The sequence below is a fragment of the Peromyscus californicus genome, unplaced genomic scaffold, assembly GCF_007827085.1.
Source record: "Peromyscus californicus insignis strain IS unplaced genomic scaffold, ASM782708v3 Scaffold_9__1_contigs__length_137607984, whole genome shotgun sequence".
NCBI classification, from domain to species: Eukaryota; Metazoa; Chordata; class Mammalia; order Rodentia; family Cricetidae; genus Peromyscus; species Peromyscus californicus.
The window spans coordinates 110,112,048-110,136,883 of NW_026294617.1; the positions used below are offsets into that span (position 1 = coordinate 110,112,048).

The 24,836-nt window shown below is 43.8% G+C and overlaps 1 protein-coding gene and 1 long non-coding RNA gene across 8 annotated transcripts in view; one reads left to right on the plus strand and one right to left on the minus strand.

Annotated features, from left to right (window-relative positions):
- The window catches only part of Npnt (nephronectin), a 68,506-nt gene extending 46,145 nt beyond the window's left edge, over positions 1 to 22,361 (minus strand). Inside the window, exons 1-3 of one of the 4 annotated variants that reach the window (XM_052730857.1) lie at positions 22,081 to 22,361; positions 20,126 to 20,226; positions 4,893 to 4,943 (exon numbers count right to left, since the gene is read on the minus strand). In XM_052730857.1, coding sequence (XP_052586817.1) covers positions 4,893 to 4,943; positions 20,126 to 20,226; positions 22,081 to 22,151 — 223 coding nt within the window. In that variant the 5' untranslated portion in view covers positions 22,152 to 22,361. The remainder of the gene's footprint in view (positions 1 to 4,892; positions 4,944 to 20,125; positions 20,227 to 22,080) is intronic. The other 3 variants (XM_052730859.1, XM_052730858.1, XM_052730860.1) reach the window with 3 other exon arrangements.
- A 34-nt stretch (positions 22,362 to 22,395) lies between these two features.
- LOC128105610 (uncharacterized) overlaps positions 22,396 to 24,836 on the plus strand; it is a 111,652-nt gene continuing 109,211 nt past the window's right edge. For all 4 annotated transcript variants that reach the window (XR_008216398.1, XR_008216397.1, XR_008216396.1 and 1 more), the window contains exon 1: positions 22,396 to 22,611. This is a non-coding gene — a long non-coding RNA (uncharacterized LOC128105610). The remainder of the gene's footprint in view (positions 22,612 to 24,836) is intronic.

Here is a 24,836-nt window from a genome sequence, read left to right on the forward strand (position 1 = left end):
CTCCCAGCCCTTGAGTTCTTTAAATATACAAAAGTTCCTTTGAAACACAACAGCCTTCTGACAGTGACAGCCATGACAGGTATACAAGGTGTTAAAAGAACACAGAAGAATTTCTCTCCATGGATGTGGGAGTCAGAAAGATGCCAGGGCCTGCTTTCAGGACTGTGCGCTGAATCTGAAAGGATGATTTGAAATTTATCATGTGGACAGGGGAAGGGATTCAGAGCGAGCAGCGTAAGAAGAGCCAGACGGGCACAGGAAGCAGAAAAGGGTCTGAACCTGAAGGGGCCATACAACCACAACAACAGCAACAACAACAAGTCCTTTAACAGAAGGCAACCTGGAGATCTGGGTCAGGATCCTATCCAGACCAGTGAATAAACAATGGATTATGTGCAGTGGCCTAAAAGCATTTAAACTGACTTCCTTTTTGAACCTTAAGAGAGAGTTAATGGAATATAAAGTCACGAGAGGCAGAGTGAAGAAATTAATTTTCACAGTAAACTATCCTTACTAAAAATAACTTGTTTATTAAGATCACATCTCCTTCCTATTTTGTTGTTTGTTTTTTTTGAGTCTCTACCAAGCCCTGTCTGCACTGGAACTCGCCACATAGACCCACTTCTGCATCCCCAGTGTTGGGATCAAGTGCATGTGTCACCAGGCCTGGCTCCTTCATAGTTTTTGATTTCTATAAAATATAAACTCCTATCCCTTACACATTTAGAAGTGTACTGAACCGACTGGATGGCACACTGCAGGAATTGTTACACTTGTTATAAAGGTGTCTAAGACACAGGCTTACCTTCACGGGCAAACACCCCAGCAGAACAAACAATGTTGGTTCACAAACCACCACTACAGCATTGGGTAGCATGAACCAGGCTCCATGCAAGTGCAATAACAAAACATAGGGAGGACAGAGGTCAGTTGTGACCATAAGGGTGGCATACAAAAGACAGTGGCGTTTGAACTGGGGCTTGACTCAGTTAGGAGGGTGTACAAACTCAAAAAGGAACCCTGCTCATCCTTCCCAGGAACCATTCACTCGCGGCCAAACATTTGTCTATAATTAGAAATGGAGTGAATAAAATAGAAAAGGCTAACTGGAGAGAAAGACGATCTGAGATACAGAAATGCTGAATCATTAGATCCATTCAGCTGTGATCCGCAGGGTGAACTGAAAGGCATTTTTACACAAACTGAAAACTTGTAGAAAACATTTCAGCAAATGTGACATGATGGTGTCTATGGCACATTCTTCTACTTAAAGCTGATCCTCTCTCTATTAGGTATTTGTGGCAATTGCCAAGTTGGCTGGAAGGGTCCAAGAGCATGAAGGAAGATATGAGGAGTCAGTGGTGGGGGACCCAGAATCAGCCTGTGCCTGCCAGACCCCACCCTGGCATACATCACTTCAAAGTCTCTCAGGTGTTCCACACTTAACACATCCCAAACTGGTGTCAACATTTGCACCTCCTCCCGGTGTTCTCTAGTTCACCAAATAACACACTGGAAACTTTCGAGTTCTCCTTAATTCCATCTTCTTCCCTCTCCTCCACAACAGCCACTTTGTGCAGAGTGTTCGCCAGTCCCCGAGCTAAGTGCTCTGTAAATATGTTCTCATTGAATCCTTACTTAAAATTCCTATGAGGTAGGACTCTTATCTGCCTCTCACCAAAATGAAGTTGTCCTCAGAAAAGATCCTCAGGAAACACTGTCCCACCTCTGCTTTCTTGCTATGACTCCTCATCCATTCTGGTTTAGTATTCTTCAGTACCTTACTATCCTTTTTCTTCCCACCACTCCTTAAAACCAAGTCTAACTCTACCACGTGGTCTGCAAAAACTCCAGCTCTGAACCTCAAATAGTTATTTCTTCAATTGCCAAAGAGGAAGTTCCAAAATTAGCCCCAAACCTCAAATGCCCGCATGTGCCAGGCATTTGCCCTGAAGGAAGTAGCTTGGGGAAAATGGAGCACATGCTTCTGGCGTCCATCCGGGTTGCTGCTTAACAAACTCTAGCCCACGGGTTCCCAGAAAAACGGCCAAGTGACTGATTTTCAACACTGTCTGTCTGTGACATCCATGTTTCCTGTGAACCACTGAAAATTTCAAAAACAAGCTAAAAAAGACCCTGACCAGAAGGAAATCCACCTATATGTTAGGTTTGACTCATCAGCACCAGTGGATATGCTCTAAAATAGTATTCAATTTCCTCGTTTAAAATCTTTACCATGCTCCTTTATCACCTTGTGGTCAAGGCTAATCTATTTAATGTGACATCAAAGGCTCCCAGAGACATTCCTACTTCCTTCTCTTATCAGACATCCTTCAAAACCGGATCCCACTGCCGAACTAGGATTCATACATTTCCTGGAATGTGCTCACTTTGTCTTCTGAGATCTTCCTGCAGTTTTCCGTCTTCCAAAAGTGCCCTTCACTCACCTTATCCATCACAATATAGTGGTATCATCATCACAGCCCATCAGTCCTGGTTAAAGGTACCGTCCACTGAGAGGTACACTTACAGTATCCAATATCGAAATACATCACAGTCCAATGCATCTCTCTTTTCCGGTGCTATGTGGACCTTAACAACTGATGCTGAGTAGGATGAAGGCCTGGACCTTCATTATACTGGGAAGACGTCTACACTAGTGAACTCAAGACCAAGTGTGTAGTTCTACTCAATACACATCTGTTGAACAGATGAATTAACTGAACACCATGGAGCCTATGAATTTACCATTGCTCCTATTAAGCAGGAAAAGATCCTTCCCCTGAACTTCCTCAACTCTTCTAAAATTTCCATTTATTATTATTGGGGGAGGGGAGACACACAGAGGTGCCATGGTATGTGTGTGGAGTCAGTTCTTTCCTGTCTACCTTTATGAAGGTTCTGGGAGTTAAACTCAGGTCACCTGGCCATGTAGCATTTTCCCACTGAGCCATCTTGTCTGCCTACCCTCTACACTTTATCCCTAACTTTTTTTTTTTATATTAGAATTATAGAAGGAATAAAGACCAACCACCTTATCTACTTGAGTTCCTTGACAGCCAAGGTTCATGCTGTGCTCATCTCTGCATTTCTGGCTCCCAGCTTGATCGCCTAGTAAATCACAGTAACTGCAAATGCTAAGGTTCATAGTTCACTGCTATTTTCTTCTGTTTTCCTAAGTGCAAGCACTGTGGGCTAACCAAAACTGTTCCACCAAGGGCCTTATGGAAAGCCATTATTCGCAACATGGGAGAGAAGTCGTGCCAGCAAAAGACTGCACCCCACAAAAGATTTTATTTTAGCCACAAACAACTAGAGAAATTTCCTACTTCCAATTAATTCATTCTTAGTTGCAAAAGATGGACATGGAAAATGAAAGGCAATTTCCACATGTTATGCTCTTCATCCTACAATGCAGGGAAACACAGCTCTGAGCTCTGTGATCTTCATGTGGACCAACACATTCATCAAGAACTGTTTAAACATCAGTTGACACAACAATATGGATGGAGGAAATATCACAGGCACCACCCCTAGATGAAAAGCTGCAGGCAATTAAGGAGTACTGAGACAGGGAACATTAGTCTTCCCCAGGAAGGAGTCCCCTAACTGGTTATCCAATATAACCAGTCCCTAAGTGGTCAGCCTGAAAAACATATACGTACAAACAACACTAAATGGATTCAGTAGGTTGCATTTATGCACTTATTTGCATATACATATATAACAATGATTAAAGAAAAAGGCCATCAATTTGATAGGGGGGATGAGAGAGGCTGGAGAGAATAATGTAATCACTTCTTAACTTAAAATTTTTTAAGAGGAATTATTCTAGAATGTTGGATCTGGTAGTCTACACCTGTAATCTCAGAACTTGGGAGGTCAAGGCAGGAAGATTCAGAATTTCAGCCTGGACTACATAGTGAGTTTGTTTGAAGCTGACCTGGGGGTACAGAGATACCTAATGGAAGAGAGAGAGAGAGAGAGAGAGAGAGAGAGAGAGAGAGAGAGAGAGAGAGAGAGAGAGAGAGACAGAGAGACAGACAGAGAGACAGACAGAGACAGACAGAGAGAGTCAGAGAGAGACAGAGAGAAGACAGAGAAATTCTTCTGTAGGCAGCTTTCTACTTAGGATTCTACTTAGGATCAGAAACCTGCCCCCCAAAAGTTTGACTTTCTCACCAAATGTTCTTGAAATCCTACCTGTAAACCGTCTCCAGTGACATGGGATGCCGTCTTTCAGCAAGCACTTGTATTACCTCCTTAGAGCCGACTGAATGCTGTAATGTGGTATTATCTCCCCCAAATTGCTCACTAAAATGGTGAAAGTCTTGCCAAATGACCTTCCTCATTTCCCAAACGTTTTAACCAAGGAATGCTTTTGCATCAAAGCATCAGGCTGAAGGTATGGTCAATACACAGCTTGTTATTTGATACATCAAAAATATTTCTTACCTGAATTATTCCACGGAGAACTAACGAACAAGAAACACAACTCCCACAGGTTAGTGATGGGCTGGAGTTAGTAATTTCATTTGGGGGGACTTTGTTTTTCTACATTTGCTTCTTCAAACATTAAAAATTTAAACTGTCTTTTAGGTTAGAACAGAGGTCAGTTTATTACATTTGTAAAACAAGAGGTAGAAATAAAAATTGAGAGGGAATAGTTTAATCTAAGGACTCAGTTAAAGTTAGCTTAGAATAACTAAAAGCAGAAACAAAACAAAACAAAACAAACCCCAAAACATCTCTGTGGACTAGTTTTCCCCAAACAAGCCACTCAAAACAAATAATGCTAAGCCCTGATCATAGCATTATAAAGTATCGTTTAGATGTTATGGCTTTCAAGACACAGATTAGACGAAATTATGTCAGAAATATGTTCATCTAACCTTTGAGCTGGCACCTTATCCTTGCCAGTCTCTGCCTTAAGACGTAGAAAGCTGCAAAACAAATGGCCAAAAAAAGACATTCCAGATCTTTTCTCTGTAAGGAGGAGGCAGGGCTCGGGTATGACCAACGTGTTACATTCCCGGAGACTTACACACATTGAACTTTCACTGCTTTTCTGAAACAAACAAACAAAAATCTAGGACATGTTTAAAATAGTAGGATTTTAGTCATCATTTTGTCATTAGAAAACAGTTGGTAACAAAAATATTAAGAAATAATTGAAGTTATGTTATTCCTCTATAGTCCAAATTCTTTTTAAAACATTTCTAGACATTTTTTTCATGTGTGTGTGTGTGTGTGTGTGCGTGTATGCAAGTGTGGGTGTGTATAGGTGCATGTGTACCATAGTGTTTATACGGAGACCAGAAGACAGCTCATTGGAATTGCTTCTCTCCTTCGACCGTGTTGGTCCTGGGGATGCCACTCAGGTTCTCGGGGCTGGCAGCAAGCATCTTTACCCACTGAGCCACCCTGACAGCCATCTTGATGGCTACCTCTAGTCCAAATTCTAATGAAATATTCCAGAGCTTTTTTGATACTTTATCTTGCAATATTTCATTTTCAAAACATTAACTGTTGGTTCCTAGAGTCAATATCCTTTGATTTAAATGAATGTTGGATAAAGCACCTGAAAAAAAAAAAAAAGAACAACTTTGTCCAATCAATACCCAGGGCTGGTAGTGCTTACGCTGGTAGCTGCTCACTTACCTTTTTCTCATATACTGCATGCCCCTCTTCTCTCCAGCTTTGGGAAGAACATATTAAAGTTCGTTTTCTTCCCTTGCACAGCACTGTCTTCTTGCACGGAGGCTTTGGTTGTCAATAGCAACAAGAATTAACTGTAAAACCTCAGCTATTTCTCTTGGTGATACATAAATATCCCCGTTAAATGAAAGTGAAGGGAAGAAACTCAAAACACTATAAACAACGGTCAGTGCTGGACCAGCCTAGAGTCCCAGAGGTGAGAGAAGAGATGCTTTTATTACTTCTCTTTGGCATGAATGTCTTCCCTCTTTAAAATATAAAACATCCACTTTAACTATGATAATTTTGTGTACTTGTCTAACTGAATAGAGTCTTTTTTTTGGAGAAACATTAGAAAAACTTGTAGTTCTGACTTAACTCAATCAAAGCAGTAATTTTAACTATTCATCCAGAATGAGTCCATGGTATTATTAAAGACAAATACTACATTTGCTTGCCAGATTTTTTTGTTTTATTGTTTATATATGATGTGATTTGTGTGTAGGCAAGTATGCATATGCATGTGTGTGTGTGTGTGTGTGTGTGTGTGTGTGTGTGTGTGTGTGTGTGTGTGTATTGCATGCATGTGAGTGTGGGGCTGTGTATGCAAGTGTGAGCACGTCAGAGGCCGGAAGAGGACACTCCTGGGTGTCTTCCTCTATTGCTCTCTGCCTTACTGCCTGCAGACAGGGTCTCTTACGGAACTGGAGGCTGGTCCTTTTGGCTAAGCTGGCTGCCGGGAAGCTGCCTCCTGGGATCTGCTCGCTTCTGCCTCCTAATGCTGGAGTTAGAGGAAAGTGCAGTCACGCGTGGCTTGTTATACGGGTGCTGGGATTCAAACTCTGGTCTTCATGACCCACTGTTGTATCTCCCCAGCCTTTGTTTGCTACATGTTTTACTCATATTGGTTATGTTTATAATTTGCACTTTGTTTTTATTGCCTTTAGTTTTAGAATAATTCACCATATCCTGATAGTGACCTATTTATTTAAATAGAATAAGGAAATGCAGCAAATATCATCTAAGAAAACACTGAAAATAAATCAAAGCATAAAGAACATTCTAGATGGCATATTTATACGATGTGTTTATAGCCATAATTATGCATAAGAAATAAAATGTAAGAGAATACTATTTCTTTAATATATTCCATAACCAATTTTGAATAATTTATCAGGAAATATATTTTAAGTTATGTTAAACAAAGGAAAAAGGAGTCATTAGAGGATAGAAAACATCATTATTTTCAATCTAGCTCTATTTGTACCACACAGCCCAGCAGTTCTGTATAGTCCATTTCCTGTATCTTAAAGTTGGGTCACTTTTTAAAAATTAGCATGAGTTAGCCTGGACATATTAGATTTAGTAAGTTTATTGGTGTAAGTATGCATATTTCTTAGGGCTTCTACCTTAACTCTCAACCAATGTCCCATATTCTAACATTTACATTTTAAAGCTATTCAAAACTTCTTTTCAAGTTAAAGGAATATGAAATCTGGAATACGGCCGGGTGGTGGTGGTACACACCTTTAATCCTAGCACTCAGGAGGCAGAGGCTCCTAAGAAATAATGTATAGGTTTGCTAAATGCCCTCCCTGTTCTCTGAGCTAATGAGTTCTCTACCTTTACTAGTCATGAAATCACCTCCTGAAAGCTGGGCCCTTCTAGGTTCTTAACATGCCTGGGTTCTGCTGTCTGTCATCTTGGATGTTTGTGTGTGACTGTGCCAAGGTGGGTAATTGACTGTGAAGAGATTTTCCCATATGAATGCCAAGGTTTTGACAATGAAAACTATAAAATTGAAGGTTGGGGTATGGAGAACTCTAGACTTGCTGGTTCTTTTGGCTGATGGTTAGGATATGGCAGATGGAACTGTGTTCCTTTCCCTCTCATACTCTTGGCTTGCTTTTGTCACAGTGAGGAGTTGGCACCTGCCCTGCTGGGCCACATGTTTAAGGGGCTCTGTACCTCAATCTACCTCGTGTGGTCATTGTCCTAGCCATCTCCATCTGTAGTGCTTTATTGTCTTCTTTGCAAAGGTTTTAAATGGCCTAACTGTTGGGCATCTCACAACGCTTTATAGTAAAATTAAACGGCAAGCAAGAAGGCAGACCCTGTGGGTATTTGTGGGTGCTAACTCGCGGTACTGGATTCGCGGTATTGGATTCCTGTCTCTGGATTGACTTCTCACCTCTTTTCCTCCCTCCCCTTCTAGTTCCCACGTAGTCCAGGCTGCCCTCGAACTTGTCATCCTTCTGCCTCTGCCTCCTCAACGCTGGTATTACAAGTGCTTGCCACCAAGCATGGCTATGAAGATTGGTTCCCATTGCTGGAGAGCAAGCCCGGGGCTCGCGCACATGCTAGGCACACACTTCATCACAGAAGCACATCTCCCCCTCGTTTTCTTTAGCACTGCCTGAAGCTCAGGGTTGTCCCCAAATCCCACAAAGCTGTGCTCAGCAGGCAAGAAAAGCTAATCACTGAAGAGTTTACTTTATTTGGTTTGTCACAATGTCATAAACTTATCAATGTACTTACTAATTTTAAGGGCATGTAGCAAAACACAGTGCATTATCAGTGAGAAGTCTCAGGTGAACTGAAGCGGTCTTTTGGGACAGGTTGTAAGTGACTATTCTAGAGTCCTGAACTATAGACCAGTGGCTTTGCTGGCAATGTTGAATGTATTTAACTCCCATGACCATTTTACAAAAGCTGTGTAGAAACAGACTATAAGGAGAAAGTGGGACAGGTTTTCCTGTGTTACACGCTCCTAATGAACGCCACCCTAGGGCTTCTCACACTACACGAAGGCACAAAGAGCATGCAGGGGATTTACTTTTGGTAGCTTTTCAAAAACTGTGCTGTAGGTTGCCTATGAAAATGTCCTTATCCACCAACAGAGAATAGAGCCCAGAAACTTTCTGGAAGCTTTCTTTCTATTCTGTGTTTTTTGGTTTTATTTTGGTTTGGTTTTTTGGTTTTTTGAGACAGGGTTTATCTGTGTAGCTTTTGAGTCTGTCCTGAAACTTTCTCTGTAAGACGAGGCTGGCCTTGAACTCACAGAGATCCACCTGCCTCTGCCTCCTGAGTTCTAGGATTAAAGCCATGCACCACCATGCCTGGCTTCAACCCAATTTTAAATAAAAAATGAAATTATATACCAGAATTTTTAATTCCTAGCCATATGTAGATAGATACCAAGATATAGTGAGTAGTTTATTAGCAAATTTTAAAATAATCTGAAAGAAAACTCTCAAAATACCACAGAACATAGAAAATGTAATTATTCAGTAAAAAAATTAACTAACATAAGTATATACCAAATTAGGAGATCTAAAGACTGTGGGGTTGTGGGAAGCTTATATTTAGAAAGTCTAGGGGCTGGAGGAATGGCTTGGTGATTAAGAGCACATACTGCTCTTGCAGACACCCTGGTTGGTTCCCAACATTCACACTGAGTTGCTCACAACCACCTGCAACTGTGGCTCCAGGGGACCTAATGCCTTCGAGCCATTGCAGGAGCCTACCCTCATGTGTGCGGACCTACCCCTCTGCGCCTACCCACCCCACATATATAATTAAAAAAAAGGAGGCTGGAGAGGCGGCTCAGCAATTAAGAGCAGTGGCAGCTCTTCTAGAGGACCCAGGTTTAATCTCAGCACTCACATGACAGCTCACAACTGTCTGTAACTCCAGTTCCAGGGGATCTGAAGCCTTCTTCTGGCCTCCATCAACACCAGGCATGGGCATGTTGCCCAGACATACACGCAGGCAAAACATGCATTCATATATATCTTATTTTAAAAAAAAAAAGAAAAATCTATAAAAGAATATAAAGTTGGGTGGACAGAGAGGTAGGAAGGATCTGAAAGGAATTGGGGGAGGGAAAACTATGATCAAAATACATTGTATGAAAAAAAAGTTTTTCAATTAAATAAAAAGTAAAAAAGAAAATCTTGCACAGGGTGGTTACTGTCAACTTCGCAATGCACACTTTTTACCACTTAAAGAATTCATTGGAATTGAATTTGATATTTCTCTCTAGGGGTTGTTGGTTTTGTGGTTTGTTTTGTTTCTGTTTTTGTTTTGACAGGGTCCCATTATGTAGTTGTGACTGTCCTGGATCTCACTCTGTAGACCAGGACGGCCTTGAAATCATGGAAACCCGCCTGCCTCTGCCTCTGGAACACTGGGATCAAAGACATGCACCACCATGACTAGCAAAAATAACAAAGTGTTTCTCCAAGTATATATTAGTCTAAGAACTGTTGGGTGTTTTTTCCTTCCTTTCGTGTGCTAGCAAAATTTTAAACTGTGATGAGAAGCTGCTCATGTTTCAGAGTCCATGAGCTCTGTGAAAGGCAAACCCAACCAACCACAGGGTCTGGTCATGTTTTAACAGGAACCAGCCAGTCTGGAGAATTTATGCCATTATTCCATAGAATGGTTAGAGAGACACTGACCGAAGTAAGTATGTAGCTTTACATTTTAGCAACAAAAATCATCTCTATCAAATCCTTAGTCACAAATCTTCATTTCCCAAAGTGTGGTACCTACCAATACTAGCCCTGACTTTCAGTCTAACAAGCCATGTTGGAAAGTAAGGGCTTCTGGTAAGACAGAAACATCTGTTTGTTCTCCAAAATCATCTACCATATTCCAAAGGTAAAAGTAATTCTGATCATATTTGTATCTATCTTCCTCCACCAGAATTACATTGATTTAGTAGTGTTATCAGGACAAATTAAAACTGAAATCCTTTATAAAAACTATGAAATGATATGGAATGAACAAACAGATGATGTCTATTAGTATTGACACACACCACAACAACTCATCTGGGCTGTAATATATTCCCCTACGTGGGCTTTAATGGGAACTTTGTTACGACCATAATTGTCTCTTTAATTATGTATTAGTAGCAATAAGTATGGAAATAAAAAAATCTATAATGATGCTCTAGTACATTAAAGTAGAAAATTGTATTTGGTATTACTTAACCAAACGCTATACCTTATAACATGCAATTTTTTAGTAATTTAGTAATTATTTTACTTCTTGTCCTAACATGTTCCTACGGAAGTACTAACAACCACTTTAGACCAATGCAACTGATTTTTTCCCCAAGCTAAACTGTCTTGGCTATCTACTACTTTTTGAAGACAGATCTTTCATTTGTTTTCATTAAGTAGAAAATGCTAACTGCTCAGCTCTCCTCCAGGGCTGTCCAAGGTGACAATCAAAGCATGTTGGATTGCTGCCTCATGGAGGTATCTAGGGAATAGGTATCCCTGCTTCTCCTAAGGAGACAGGGTCTTTGCTGGATTGGTGCCCTCTCAGAACACACACCATTCTTTCGTTATTATTTGGACTTTTGTGATGGTTAGTTTTCAGAAAGGGAGGAGGTGAAGAAGGGAGAGACGGAGCAACAGAGGAAGGGAGGGATGAAGAGAAACTGATATAGGGTATATGTGCACCAGGATTTCAGGTCCCACTGCCAAAGGGGCTTGGCGAGGAGTCCATGTGAATCAGCCTCTCCTCACAGTGTAGTGAAAAGCAGAGACTTAAGTTTGGGTTCCAGACCATCATATGTACAGTACTTTCTTCATGCTCAGCTTCATGTCTACTCAGGCCTAAGTGGTTTACATAGAGCAGCCCTCTGTGAAGTCCAGATAGATCAGGGCATCAACTAGGGATCACGTGGACTCCTCTGTACACTTATATAAGACTTTGAAGAAATGAGCATAGTCAAGAAACCAGCATTGTTGCCGGGCTCACTGACCACTAACCATGTAATAGCGTAAGAAGGGTAAATGGTGCCTGGATATAGTATCTGTGTTTGTCTCTGTACCCCAAACCATACTTTACATAGGGATGACAGGTGCCAAGTAAGATGGTGGCCAGTTTATATGCTGACATCTAATGGGCAAGAATTTCTCACTGGTTTCTTTGCAGAACCTGTTTACAGTGGAGCCCACCAACCACCTACCTGTACTCCACCCGCAATGCTCGCCTCCTGCTCTGTCTCTCAATTTTTACTTAAACATTCATTTCTTACTTTTAAAAAAGATGAAAAAGATTTTGAAAAAACACCATTTTCCAAAAAGATAGAACATAAACAAATAGGAATAAGGAGATCAAGTCTACATATCTTTTAAGGCATCTTCAAGGGGACCAAAAGTAGAAAGTGACTGGACAGAAAATGTCACTTTATAAAATTAGTCATGATTTATTTTTCTTTTAATTCCATTTTTATAAAGAAAATGTACAGTAAAATTAAATCTCCCTCTCTATGTAGGAACAGGATGTTGCTGTAGAATTCTCCCATATTTACTCATATAGAACAGTGATGATGACATTTATGTCCAGATAGTTATTGTAGTTTGTATATCTTGTAAGAACACGATATTGAAAACTACTTTAGTGCATATGTGTAGCAGATTATTCTTGTCCATCTGTATGGTAGCAAAGTATTGCAAAGCCATTTAAAAGACTGAGTCAGATCTACATAAACCTGTAAGGACTGGTCTTTAAACACCTTTGTTAAGGTATGGAAGAGTCTTAATTTATGCTGATGTTACAGGAAAAGTGAAAATCTTAAAACTATTTAGACATTTCTGCAAAGGTTAGTAAGGAACTATGACTGTCCACTGGGGACTAGAACTTAGTGTCAAGAAAACATAAAGGTAACAAATACTTACCACTATGCAGCTCTGGGGGGCTCTCTCCCTCCCTCTCGCCCTCCACCCCTCCTTTTCATTTTTTTACACTTAAATATGCATTTCTTACTTTTATTGAAACAAAAGATGAGTTATGTAAATAACTTAACCAAAATAGACAATAGAAAATGTGAATCCATATCCCCATAGTGTTGAAAACATTTTCGTCAGTGCTTTTGGTCTGTTTGTTACAATGAGTCCCCAGATAGCATTCCACTCTCAGCTTCTCCTCCTCCTTCACAGATCATGGACCCAGTAACACAGCACACACCACGCGCACAGGTACACTGAATTATGGCTGAAGTCGAGAGGTAATAGAAGCAATTCCTTAAAGAGTGTGTGACTCTTTCTAACCAGCAAAAGAGACTCTACACTCATGAGAAGTAGACAGCTTGATGACTGCAAGCCAGGGGGAGATTTTGGCAAATGGACCAATTTCAGCCCATCCTGCCAACATCAGTCAAAGGTCACCAGTCTAAGGAGAAAGAGGAAACTAGGATCAGACTAACCAAAGGCTTCCCTGGAAGAGAGATGGGAGGAGAGCATCCTAAAATCAAGCACTGAGCAATAGATCTGTCTCTGGATTCAGCATCACCAAGTGAGAAGCCGCTCTCCAATGGACCAAAGCTAAGCATATGTATGCCATTCGGACACACACAAATATTTGTCTTTTCTACATATTAGGACACTGTAACTCAACGTTTTTCAGCATTGTGGTCAAGGTTACTTTAGAAGCAGCATACAGATCCAGAAGTAAAGGACTGGTTAATGAATTACAGGGCATACATAATGAATCCATAAAAGAGGACTTTCCATATACAGATAAGGAAATAGCTTTACGATGTTCTGCGATGAAGTTTATCTACTATCCTATATTTCTGTAGAGCAGGTAGGTGGCAAGGGAGACAGAGAAGGTACCCAGAATATGAAAAATACCTCTGACAGGTATATAGGACCACAATGACACTTCTTTCTCTGAGGAGTAGTTATCTCAGGAAATGAATACATTTTCCTTTCTAAAGAAATTAAGATTCTAAAAAGAAAATGTTGGGAAAAATTTAAAAACCAGCAAACAACGGAAAGAAAAGGACACGCTCTCTTCAGGAGCACATACACTAAAATTGTAATGATGGCCCCTGCGCAAGGAGGGCAGGCAACATGAAACACAAATTGTGAAGCGCTCCATATTTTTTGCATCGATTTCTGTACTTGTGTGAATTTGTAAACTTATAGTAAAGTTTTGAATGAGGAAAAAGAGAAAGAGAAGAAAAGGCAAAGCTACCTCTGTGTTGTAGAGGAGACAGTAATAAAGGTTAGGTCAGCAGACCCCGCTTGCCTTTTCCCTCTCCCACCACAGTTCCGGTCCAATCTCTGTGTCGAACATCATCACTTATTCTCTGTGGGATCCATACAGAGTTGGTCAACACCACGGGCCATCATCTCAAAAGCAGTTGGTCTGACTGGAACTGCACAGAACAGGAATGCAGCAGACAAGAGTACCAAGTAGAAACGTTGTGCAGGACACAGCCCAGGAGGGCATCTGGCTAGGAAGCACACCTGTTGTGTGCAACGGATCCAGGTTCTGAGTAGCAGACAACATTCTGCTCCCAGGTCCCTGTGTGCAGGGCTTGTGTGTTCCTGGTTCAGGAGTGTGAGGATAGGCCTGGCACTAACTCTCAAGAGTCTACGGGGCTTCCCTTCCAGGAGCCTGGCCCTTTGGTTTGAGAAGTACGAAAACTTCTAATCCGTATAGGTTAAGAGCTGCCCAAATTAACCTTAGGAAGGAGCTTGGGAAACCCATGGCTCTTAGCAGCATTATTGCAAAGTTCAGTTCTAATCGTGGAAGGAAAGGAAAGAGCAAAGTCATTTCTTTAAAACTTAACTTTGAAGACTACACACACTCGAAAACTACCTGTTTGAAAAGGTCAAGATTCTTCAGCACTACTTGGGGCCTGGAATCTGCATTCCTAGACCACTCCAAGTCACTCAAGGAACATGGTGTTCTTCAACAGCCTTTCCAGGGAAGCAGCAGATGGATGACCTTTGCTAGAAAACAACAGTAACAACAAGCCCAACTTCCCTTCCAAAGGATCTGGGGACTCAGGTTTGGTGACAAAAGGAATTCTAAAATTACCCACAGCCAAGCTTTTGTTCCTACCTTAAAAACAAACAAGAGAGATTCTCTCTTCTCACCCCGTAATTAGGAGAAGGAGCTAATGAGCTCAGGACAATGGGGTTCGGCTCCTTTAAGGTCAAGCAGACAAGAGTACCAAGTAGAAACGTTGTGCAGGAGCCACCTTAGAGACTGCAGTCTCTAAGGTGGCTCCAGACAGCACCCCTACCCCAGATTCCCAGTTATTCTGGGGATGTACACAATTGTACAGTTATAAATAAACTGCTTTAAGATAAGACATAATCCATGCTCAACAGAAGTTGTTTTACTTGTTGGCTCCAGATGAAAAGGTGTTTATGAGGAGTAACCTCTGTGAGGGGAATGATACATGTGGCCTTCCAAGATGACTTCATTTGAGGGCTGTTTGGTGGCAGGGTACTTACTGAGCATGTGCAGGGCCCAGGGTTTATCCTCAGGGCCAAAAAGAAAAATTTTTAATTTACTTGTAATTATTTTAAAGAGGGTATTCAAAACCTAAATCACCAAAGACAGTTTATGAAATTGTATGAACAAGAACAACAAATCAATGACCCATGCAAGGATCAAAAAAATTAATAAATCATCTTCTTTTTACAAGACTCAGTTTCTGAGCAAAGACACAAGAAAAGCAATCATAAAACGTATCTTGTTTACTGTAATGAAGTTCTGTGCCTTGATCAAACAGCCTCTTACTCAAAATGCAGTGCTGTGGGATAATGCTTTTGTACACTGGTTTAATAAAATGCTGATTGGCCAGTAGCCAGGCAGGAAGTATAGATGGGACAAGTAGAACTCTGGGAAGAGGAAGGCTGAGTCAGGAGACGCCAGCCCGCCATCCAGGGAGCAGCACGTAATGGTACACAGGTAAAGCCATGGAAAACACGGTGACATATAGATTAACAGAAATGGACTGAGTTTAAGTGTAAGAGCTAGTCAGAAGTAAGCCTGAGCTAATGGTGGAGCAGTTTTAATTAATATAAGTCTCTGTGCTTGGGTCTGAGAGGCTGCAGACTGGGCGGGACACAGGAAAACTTCCGGCTACAATGCAGAAACAATTCAAACCTGTGCTGATCAATCCTTCCCACGTCCACAATCACCATTAAGGAACATACACTGTCTAACTCCAATAATCAGATAACTACAAAATGGTTTCAGAATGATTTGCTATTTCACAGTCCCTTCTTTATTAACCTTAAGTTTAGAGTTGGTAAGTCTGAAATCTTCAGGTGGGCTTTGTCCAGCTGCAGCCTTTACTAACTTAAGAGATGTGACAGGAAGAATGAGCCAGAACTAACAGAGCAGCCTGTCTGTGGGTGTAAGTATTCAGATTTCCTGACTCTCCAGAGGAAACAAAACAATTATCTGCATTTGCCCTGCTCTTAAGGATAAAGGACACAAAACCATCTTAATTCCTATCATTTCCTTCAGTGCCCTGATAGCCAAAGAACTCTAAGCTGAAACCTGGAATGAGCTATACTTGGAATTTCCCTTTGCATCTCCAGAAAGTGCTTTCAACAAAAATGCTGTTGTCATTAAACTGTGTGTCCAGCCTGATCTCCGTGGCAAAGGGAGAAATCGCAGCACTCAGTACCAGGCCCGCTGCATTCTTTCTCATCGTGAAAGTTCTCCGATGGACTTTACAGGCAGCCAGGTGGCTAGGGAGGTACAAACTCGGGGGCCTCATCCCAAGCCCCAACTTATCTAGTCCTTTTACTTGTTTGTGAAATGAAACATAGAAACCCAAGAAATCTGAACTACAAAAGTCTCTGCTTGGCAGGGGGAGAGAGAAAAATGAACACAATTAAAATGAAATGGACCACTGAGATGATGGGGAAGGTAAAGAACAGAAAATGACAAGCAAGAAACAAATGTGTTGTGACAATACTTGAGAGACTGAGGTACTGTGTGCTGTAAGTATGTAGCCACCACTAGGTGAACATAAGAGAATTTCATCTGATAATAAAGAACCCCATTAATATTCAATAAATCTAAAGCCCAAGACAATTAGAAAATCAAACGTGGAATTTTCAATGTGCAAGAGATCTATTTATGAGCCAAGAACACAAAACAAAGAGTCAAAGAATAGAAAGACACCAAGGGTCGGACCCAAAAAAGAACTATGAAAACACAGCCTGCCTATTTCTGGAAACTGCCATGCCTTTCCAGCATGGCAGGAATGCTGGTGTTGGCCTCTGGGTGCACAGGCAGGAAATACGAGGACAGACCCCATGCCCACTGGGCTGCTCCTCTACTCTGTCCTTCAGAAGTCCTGGAGAAAAAGATGAAAGTCCCCGAGTTAATCGTGGCTTTATGGCTGATGGTGGCAAGCCAGAGCGGAGGTCAGACAATTCCACGATTCTGCCACGTTAGTCTTTCTAAACAGGTCCTGGGAAAGGAGAGCAAGCAGGGGTGAGATGGAGAGGGTTTTGTGTAGATATCTGACTCAGATGAACGTTGGGTCAAAACATGTCACAACTGTTCAGCCCAATGGAGCAGACACTCACTGAAGGGTCTCTGCACAAAAGGCCGTAAGATCCAGCAGACAACACAATGTGGGTACCGAGTTCCCCCACGAACACATATCCCTAGAGACAAACTGAACAGCTCTGTGTAACAGGTGGCTACGCTAACATCTGCTCTGCTGTGCTGTCGTAAAGTGAGTCAATCAGACAAGAACCATGGCACCTTGGAAGCGATATGGAAAAGAACATTCAGATCATTTAAGGATCAGAGAACCAAAAGTATTTTTCACATTATGTTTTTTTAGAACCTGGTTAGGAATCACATAGGTAACCGACTACCAGATCTAATTCAAGGCATTTTTCTTGGATTGAGTGCAAAACTTTCAGTTTCGCAAAGGCATTCACAACAGCATTTAGAGATACCTCATTCATCCCACCAGCCACTGTTTGGTGCTGTTCTACCCCTTTGAGCTGACCTCTTGCCCTCACATTCCTCTACCTTAGATCAAAACAAAGGAAGGCAGATTCTGAGCTGACAGGAGACATTTGGACCATCTAAGGTTCTGCAAAAGGAAAACAGACAGAAGAATACTTCTACCCCTTAATTCACCCTTATAGTCTTTCCATCTTTGGTGTTAATGGCTAAGGCCCCCTTTTCAACTCAGAGGAACTTCATTTCACTGCAACAGGGAACCTGGGAACCATTTTTAATTTGGCCAGTAGCGACACAAAGTGTGTATTTTTCCTGACTGAAGAACACAGAATTTGATAGCACATGTTTACGCTTCCTGCGCTCTCCATCCTGAATGTCCAACATGACCAAGTACAACTGTAGCATTTGCTCTGGCCAGGAAGAATTTTCAGTGCTTTACAAATGATAGCTCATTTCAGTGTTACATGTCGTTAAGGTGTGTAATACTTCAGATTGATTCCAGAGATGAAGGAAATGGAGGAAGCACAGGAAAGATGATTATTCAACCAAGGTCACACAGCCAAGAAGGTCAAACTGGAATTTAAAACCAGGCTGTCCAGAACAACGTCCATGCTGCCCTCAGTTTTCCTGGCTCCCGAACTTTACCACATCTCAGATGAACAGTGATGTGGGAAAGACAATCTTACACACCTTCGTAACATGACCATTTTAATCTCCAATTTCTACACTGCACTTTCCTCCCATTCCCAGGAATAACAGAGACAAAAGAGAACTACAGAATGTCCCTACTTTGCATTCTTTTAGAGACAAAACGAAGGTTTGAAAATGACAGTGTCTCCAATCTGTTAGGAAATGCACGGGAGGAAGAAAAGGTCTAGGAAATCTCTTGGATGATTACATCTCATAACAACACTGTAACTTTAAAAGGCCTCTGTGCTTGTTCAGATTTAGATTTGCCAAGCTAGGGCATACTTGAGAAATTTTAATTGCTTGGTACAGAAACAGAGAACAGCTCCTAGTGTTGCTGGGGGAATTCCACAGCAGGACCTCTCGAGAGAGCTCAGGAGTTTTCACCCTAGAATTCTTTCAACACACCTGGCATCGAACATACATTCTCCTAATCTCTGCCTCGGGGGCAGGTGTGAAGGTGTGCCCGACTGATGCACAAGGCACTCCGCCAGGGCATGGCTCCTTGACCTGGGTGGGGCTGGGCGACGCATGGACCGCAAGGCCCTTCACTGTTCACTTGGCCCATTTCCTGAAAGTTCCTGCAGGGAAGAAGGCAAGTGAACACCTTCCTACAAAGAGGCTGACCCTGTTCTCATCTGGGATGGATTTGATTCACTGCCGGGCCAAGACAGTCCATGCTCTCCTTTCTCTTTGGTAATTCAGCCTGGTGGCTCGTCAGCCAGCATGCCTGACAGCCTCTGACTGACAGTATTTCTAACACTGTCATGCATTTGGCAGAAGGCGACATCCTACCAGGGACCAGTCCTGTTATGGACCATCTTCTCTCTGAAACAACACTGAGTTGACTAACCAGGGAAAGCAGGGCTATATTGGCTGGTCCTTTCATGTACTAGAAACCAGAAACTCCATCTCTCTTTAGCAGGAGGCAATGCCCCAAATGAGCAAGGGGCCAGTGCTTATAAGTCACGGGAAGCAAAACATTAGTCCTCTTCACCTGCCTGTTCCCAGAGCCAACAGCCTGAATGTCCATTGATCAACCTGTGACAATCACTCTCCTTCCTCAACAAAGTTAAACATCTGAGTATTCTTGATAATAGCTGATGGAAGTCTTCATCATCCTGACTCCTCACACTGCCAGGCCACATCTAGGCCAGGCTCCTCAACTGCCTCTACCCTCACCCATCCTTCTCTATGATACCCCCTGCCTGACAAGATGTCCCAACGTGGAACTCAGCTCAGTTCCTATCATCTTACCAGATGTTGTGCTCAAAAGATGCCTCAGAAAGCTGCTTGATCATTTGGGGTGGGATGTGTCTGGTTTTGGACTTTGATTACGGAATTTACAAATGATGTTTTCCATGACTCTACTGGTTGGCCCACGTAGATGTCAGTCCAACTTCTCTTCCTAAAAAAGGACTTGCAAATGGCAAACGTGCCACGCACACAATAGTTCTGGTGAAGATATTACAGGCATTCTTAAGTTCCGAGTTTATTTAGTGTAAATATTGTCTAGACTCATTATCTCAACTTCATCTCAGAGCTTGGAGCAAAGGAAGAAATAGCCTGATAAGAACCCTGGAGTGGAAGAAGCTGAGGACAAAAGCTTAAATGAGTAGCACAGGGCTGCAGAGATGGCTCAGCGGTTAAAAGGGCTGCTCTTCTAGAAGACCTGGGTTCAATCCCCAACACCCACATGGTGCGCAGACATACATGCAAGCTGAACACCGGCACACATAAAATAATAAAATAAAAACTGGACAGCTTCCTAGGTGGCTCTCTGTGACTGGTAAAGCTGGCACCGTAACCCAGGCACTTTTGGTTGGAAAGGGGCAGGGTAAGGATTTGGGTCAGAATCTGCACAGCCAAGACTTGCTCAGCAATGGCAAACCCTCCTAAGTGCAGAGCAAAGTCGAGAACCTGGATGAAAAGATATACTACCCAGGGCACTGGAGCCTCCGGACCTGATACTCACGTTGACACTGTCCCCAGGACTGGCGAGCCCAGCCCCAGCAGCAGTCAATCCTGCCACCATAACGACAGAGGCCAATCGAAGATACTATTTGCCTGGGCCACCTACCAAACAAACAAACAAAAAATGTAAAATAAATAAACACTTGAGATTTACAATATTTTTCTCTTTGTTTTATTTACAAAGATACACTTAAGCCACACTCAGCCCTTTTCTACAAACTCCTTACTGCCTGTAGGAATCTGAGGATAAGACACCTTCCCGAGTTCTTCAATGATCTAATTTCTAATTGTTAAGTTAAACACACACACACCCAGCACACAGGAGTAGGGAGCAGAAAAGTGCCAGCTGAAACCAAGACCTCTCAGGCCACAATTCACGGGGTGGTTTCTGAAAGCTTGAAATAAAAGTCCCCAGACTCACAGCTGCTGGGGGTGGGGGTGGGGTGGGCAGGTTTGATGCTCCATACACTGAGGCACCATACATACTCTGATGCACCATACATACACTGATGCACCATACATACACTGATTCATCATACACACGCTGATGCACCATACATACACTGATGCACCATACTCTGAAAAGCGTTGAATAGCAGAAGGTCTGTCAAAGCAGAGAGAATTTCTGCTTAGTATAAAGGGCAGATAAGGGAATGGGCAAGAGGAGGAGGTTATTCACAAATCAGACGCAGCAAAGCTCTTTTTGATACAGCTGCCCACTCCCATCAAGTGTCCTTGTGCAAGCTGTCTGCATCAGCAATTCATATTATTCCCCTCTCTAATGTAAAGTACACCCTAAGAGGCTGCAAGTTTAAGGCGCAGATCCTGTGCATCAGATAGCACTGTGCGATGTTACCTTGTTCAGAGTCACACCGTGACCAGACTGTCTTCCTCCCGTACATCTAAATAGGCTGTTTTGGATGCCTTTTTTAAAAGCTTTTATACGTTACAAGTGTGTGTGCTTCTTGTAAATGTGTGTGTCCCAAAGCAATGCACCATGAATCCAAATGTGGTCAAAGAATTGATTTTGAAAATAAAAAATGCCTTAGCCCCTGACTGCTTCCTACTTTTCCTTAAACTCTTTATCTTTTCAATTCATCTTCTCTTTACCCTCAGGCCCAAAGTACAAAACAACCCCTAACTTTCTATTTCCTCCGACCAGGTGGTGAACAAGGAAAGCAGCCGCCTTCTCTCTTCCGCGCTCCGTGGCTTCCCCTCAGGTCCCCTCCAGTCCCCTCCAGGGACAGGAAAGCCAATCAATCCTGGAATTGATTCGTTCCAAGATTGCAGGTAAAACAGGTGCGGCATCTTCAAGGCAGCTGAGGGACAGGCACTGAGGGGTGGGGGGCAGGGGTGGGTGGTGGTATGAGCCAGTGGGAAATCTGTCCAGCTGAGGCCTTCAGCGGGGACTCGGGAGAGCGACCCTCACGCAGAGCCGGGGATCTCAGAGGAGAGCGCGCGCGGGCAGCCTCGGGAGGACACGCTGAGTGACAGAGGAGACCCAGCTCCAGGTTGCTGGGACCTGTCAGAGCACGCATCAGTCAGGCCCGCCAGGTCTGAGCGGTGCCGCGTGGACACACACACACACACACACACACACACACACACACACACACACACACACACACACGGAGCGTCCCCTCTCAGTCCTCATGTTGAGCTCCTGTCCCCTGCAGAAACCAAGAGGGGAGCTCGCGGGTGCCCCTCGTTCCCGAGTCCCGTCCTCGCCGCCACCCTTTGCTTGGTCACCTGCAACAAGTTTCCCCTCCGGACCCAGTCCACTACCCCGAGCACTGGCCACGGGCTGCAGGGACGCCCCAACTCGTCACCTGTGTCCCTGCGCCGGCTCGCGCTCACCGCACACGGAGCACGAGCCTCTGGCTCCCCAGCCCGGAGCTGGGGTTGCGCGATCGGAGGTCCCTGCGGGCAGGAGAGGGCGCCGGGGACCGGTCTCACCTCCCATCGAAGTTGGCGGCCGCCTGCAGGTAGAGCGAGGACGCGAGCACCGCCGCCAGGAGCACAGCCATGCCGGCGGGCCAGGGCGCGGGGCGCTCGGGACGCTCGGGGCTGCGGGGAGCTGTGCGTCCCGGGATCTCCGGGTCGCCTTCGGCGCGGCACCCGCAGCTGCTGGGACGCACAGGGCGCGGCGCGCAGCCGGGCAGGTCTGCGGCGGGCTGGCAGAGCCCCTCCGGCTCCCTCCCGGCGAGGGGAGGTGCTGCGGCGGGAGCCGCGCCGCCCGCGGGGAGGGGCGAGGCGGGAGGGGGACGCGCCGCGCAGCCCAGCCGCCCTCCCTGTCCCGCCGCCCTCGTGCCCTGGGCGCGCGCCGGGGCTCGCCCCTCCCTTGGGCCCCCGCGGATGGGGCCGCTCAGGGGCGGGGACGCCGCGTGCGAGCAGCGTCGGCCACGAGTGGCCCTTGCCCCGGGGCTGCGGAAAAAAGTTGCGAGCACAGCCTGGAAGAGGGAGAGCTTGGGTGACCTGCCTGAAAGGGTGAGCCCGAGGAAAACCGCGGGAGGCTGGAGTGGGGGTTGGAGTGTGTGTGTGTGGGGGGGGGGGGGTAACACGCTCTGCCAGGGTCCCCCAGACAGGTGGGGACTCCCCAGTCTGCAGAGGAGAACCCAAGCTTTCTGCACCGACACGGGAGAGGTTCTTGGACGGATTCACGAAGGTAGACTCAGATTGCTTCTCGTGCAGAGCTGGCAGAGCCCTGTGTCTTTTTCCTGAAAAAAAAAAAAAAGTGTCTGGCTCTCAGGTCGGGTTTGAAAAAGAAACGTGCTGACTGTTCCTGTCTCCCCCAACTCCGCTCTGTGCACCCGGTGGGTAGGGCAGGTTCCCTCCCACCCCCCAGAGGAAGGGCTGTGACCACTTAGGTGACTTGTGGTGGCTAGTCTTGAGGGAACCTCTGTGGAACCCTTTGAAGTACTTACTGCTCTATTGTTGCGGAGTTCAAAGCATTATACCAAAGGACTGCTCATGTGAAAATACACGATTGTCCTAAAATATACGTTTAAACTTAAGTCATTCCTCTCCTCAAACCATACCCCAGTGGCGGTCGGGTCCCTCTCTTCTCAGTCCATGGTCTCTGGCCTTCTGGCACCCTCTAGGCATGCCCTCCTATTAAGGAGGTTGTCTGTACAGCTCACTGTCTCGCTTCCCTTGTCTGTTCAAAAATCACCAGAGGAGCCAAATAGGAATACTATTTAGAACTCTTACCTTGACCCTCTGGCGTCACTTCCCACTGTACTTTGCCTTCCCCCACCCTACTGGTCTTCTGTCTGACTGTATAAATGGTCTATATGTCTTCTTTCCGCTATAATGTCAACCCTAAAAGAATAGCGGTCTTTCCTCGGTGCCTACAACCTTGCCGGCACATAGTAGGTGCTTATAAATGTTGAAAATATTTGCTATAAGTGTCACTGCATACTCATCTTTTTGAGGTTTCTGCTACTTCAAATTGTTAATGGAAAGTCCTGTGGCAGGGTGGCTGCACTATCCTGATTTATCAGTGTGTGTAAAAACAGGAATTTTCTGCAAGAAAAGGAAAACTAATGGTTCCAACTTAAATGTCTCTTTGACTTCCAAGTTGTTTTCTGTTAGCAAAACATGTTTCTATTTTAATCTCAGAAAACATCCATGCCAGTTCAGGCTTAGGACATTGTTTTAGGCAAACAGTTTGGTGTCATCCATTTCAAATGAGTCCAAAAAATGTAAGAGTCAAAATACTTTTTTCTGCAGAAAATCAGGCTTGTGTGAATGCGATGCAGGCTTGCTTCCAGGCCCCACTGGCCGCTCCTTAGGTGCTCTCATTGCTTATTGGCTCTGTGTTGGGTTCCTGAAGAAGCTCCATCAACACAGTGGGTATTTGAGTTAGCCTACAAGCTAGAAAATAAATTCAGAAGGGAAGGAGGAGAATGATGGATGGATATAAGATGGATAGCTGCACACTCTCTAACATAGATCTTTTTTGGCCAGGAAAACACTCCATCTTCCTACACTTGAACACTCTCCAGTTACACTTTTGAGTCCATTCTTAGCTGATAACCAAACATGTATTTCTGATTTTTTTTTTTTTGCTTGTCTCCTGTGGTATAGACTTCTGTAATATTACAGGTCTCCAACAGTAGCTCTTGGTGAATTATGTTGTAATTACCTCTCAGCCACATTTGGTCTCTCTAGCCAATAGGAAGTCAAAGGTAATACTTACGACACTACATCCTGGCTGCCCAGCACACCGACTGGCATGAAGCTCAAGTAGGTTGGGTTGGATTGACAGGTATACGGCCTGGTGAACTTCAGCTTCTGCCTTGAGTAAGTGGTAATTCTATCAGTCTGTTGAATCATGGCTCGAGGAGACTAAAGGATTTCCAAAGTGTCTCGGGTCACTGTGTTACACTTAATGAACACCAGTGATTTAAAAAAAAAAAAAGTCATGGAATTCGTCCTACTTCATTATCTCAATCATTTTTGCTTTTCCAGTGTTGGAGATGAAGTCCAAGGTTTCATACATGCTAGGCAAGCGCTCCACCATTGAGTTGCATCTTCCGCTCCACTATTTCAGCCTTAAAACACACAGCAAGGGTGAGGTCAGATGTCTTGCTTTTAGCAATCACTGCACTTGACCAGTAGGACAAACTGTGGGCTCGGTTTCCTAACACATAATGACACCTTACAAGGAGTGATCCCAATTTTCTCACATCCATATCAACACCTGCCAT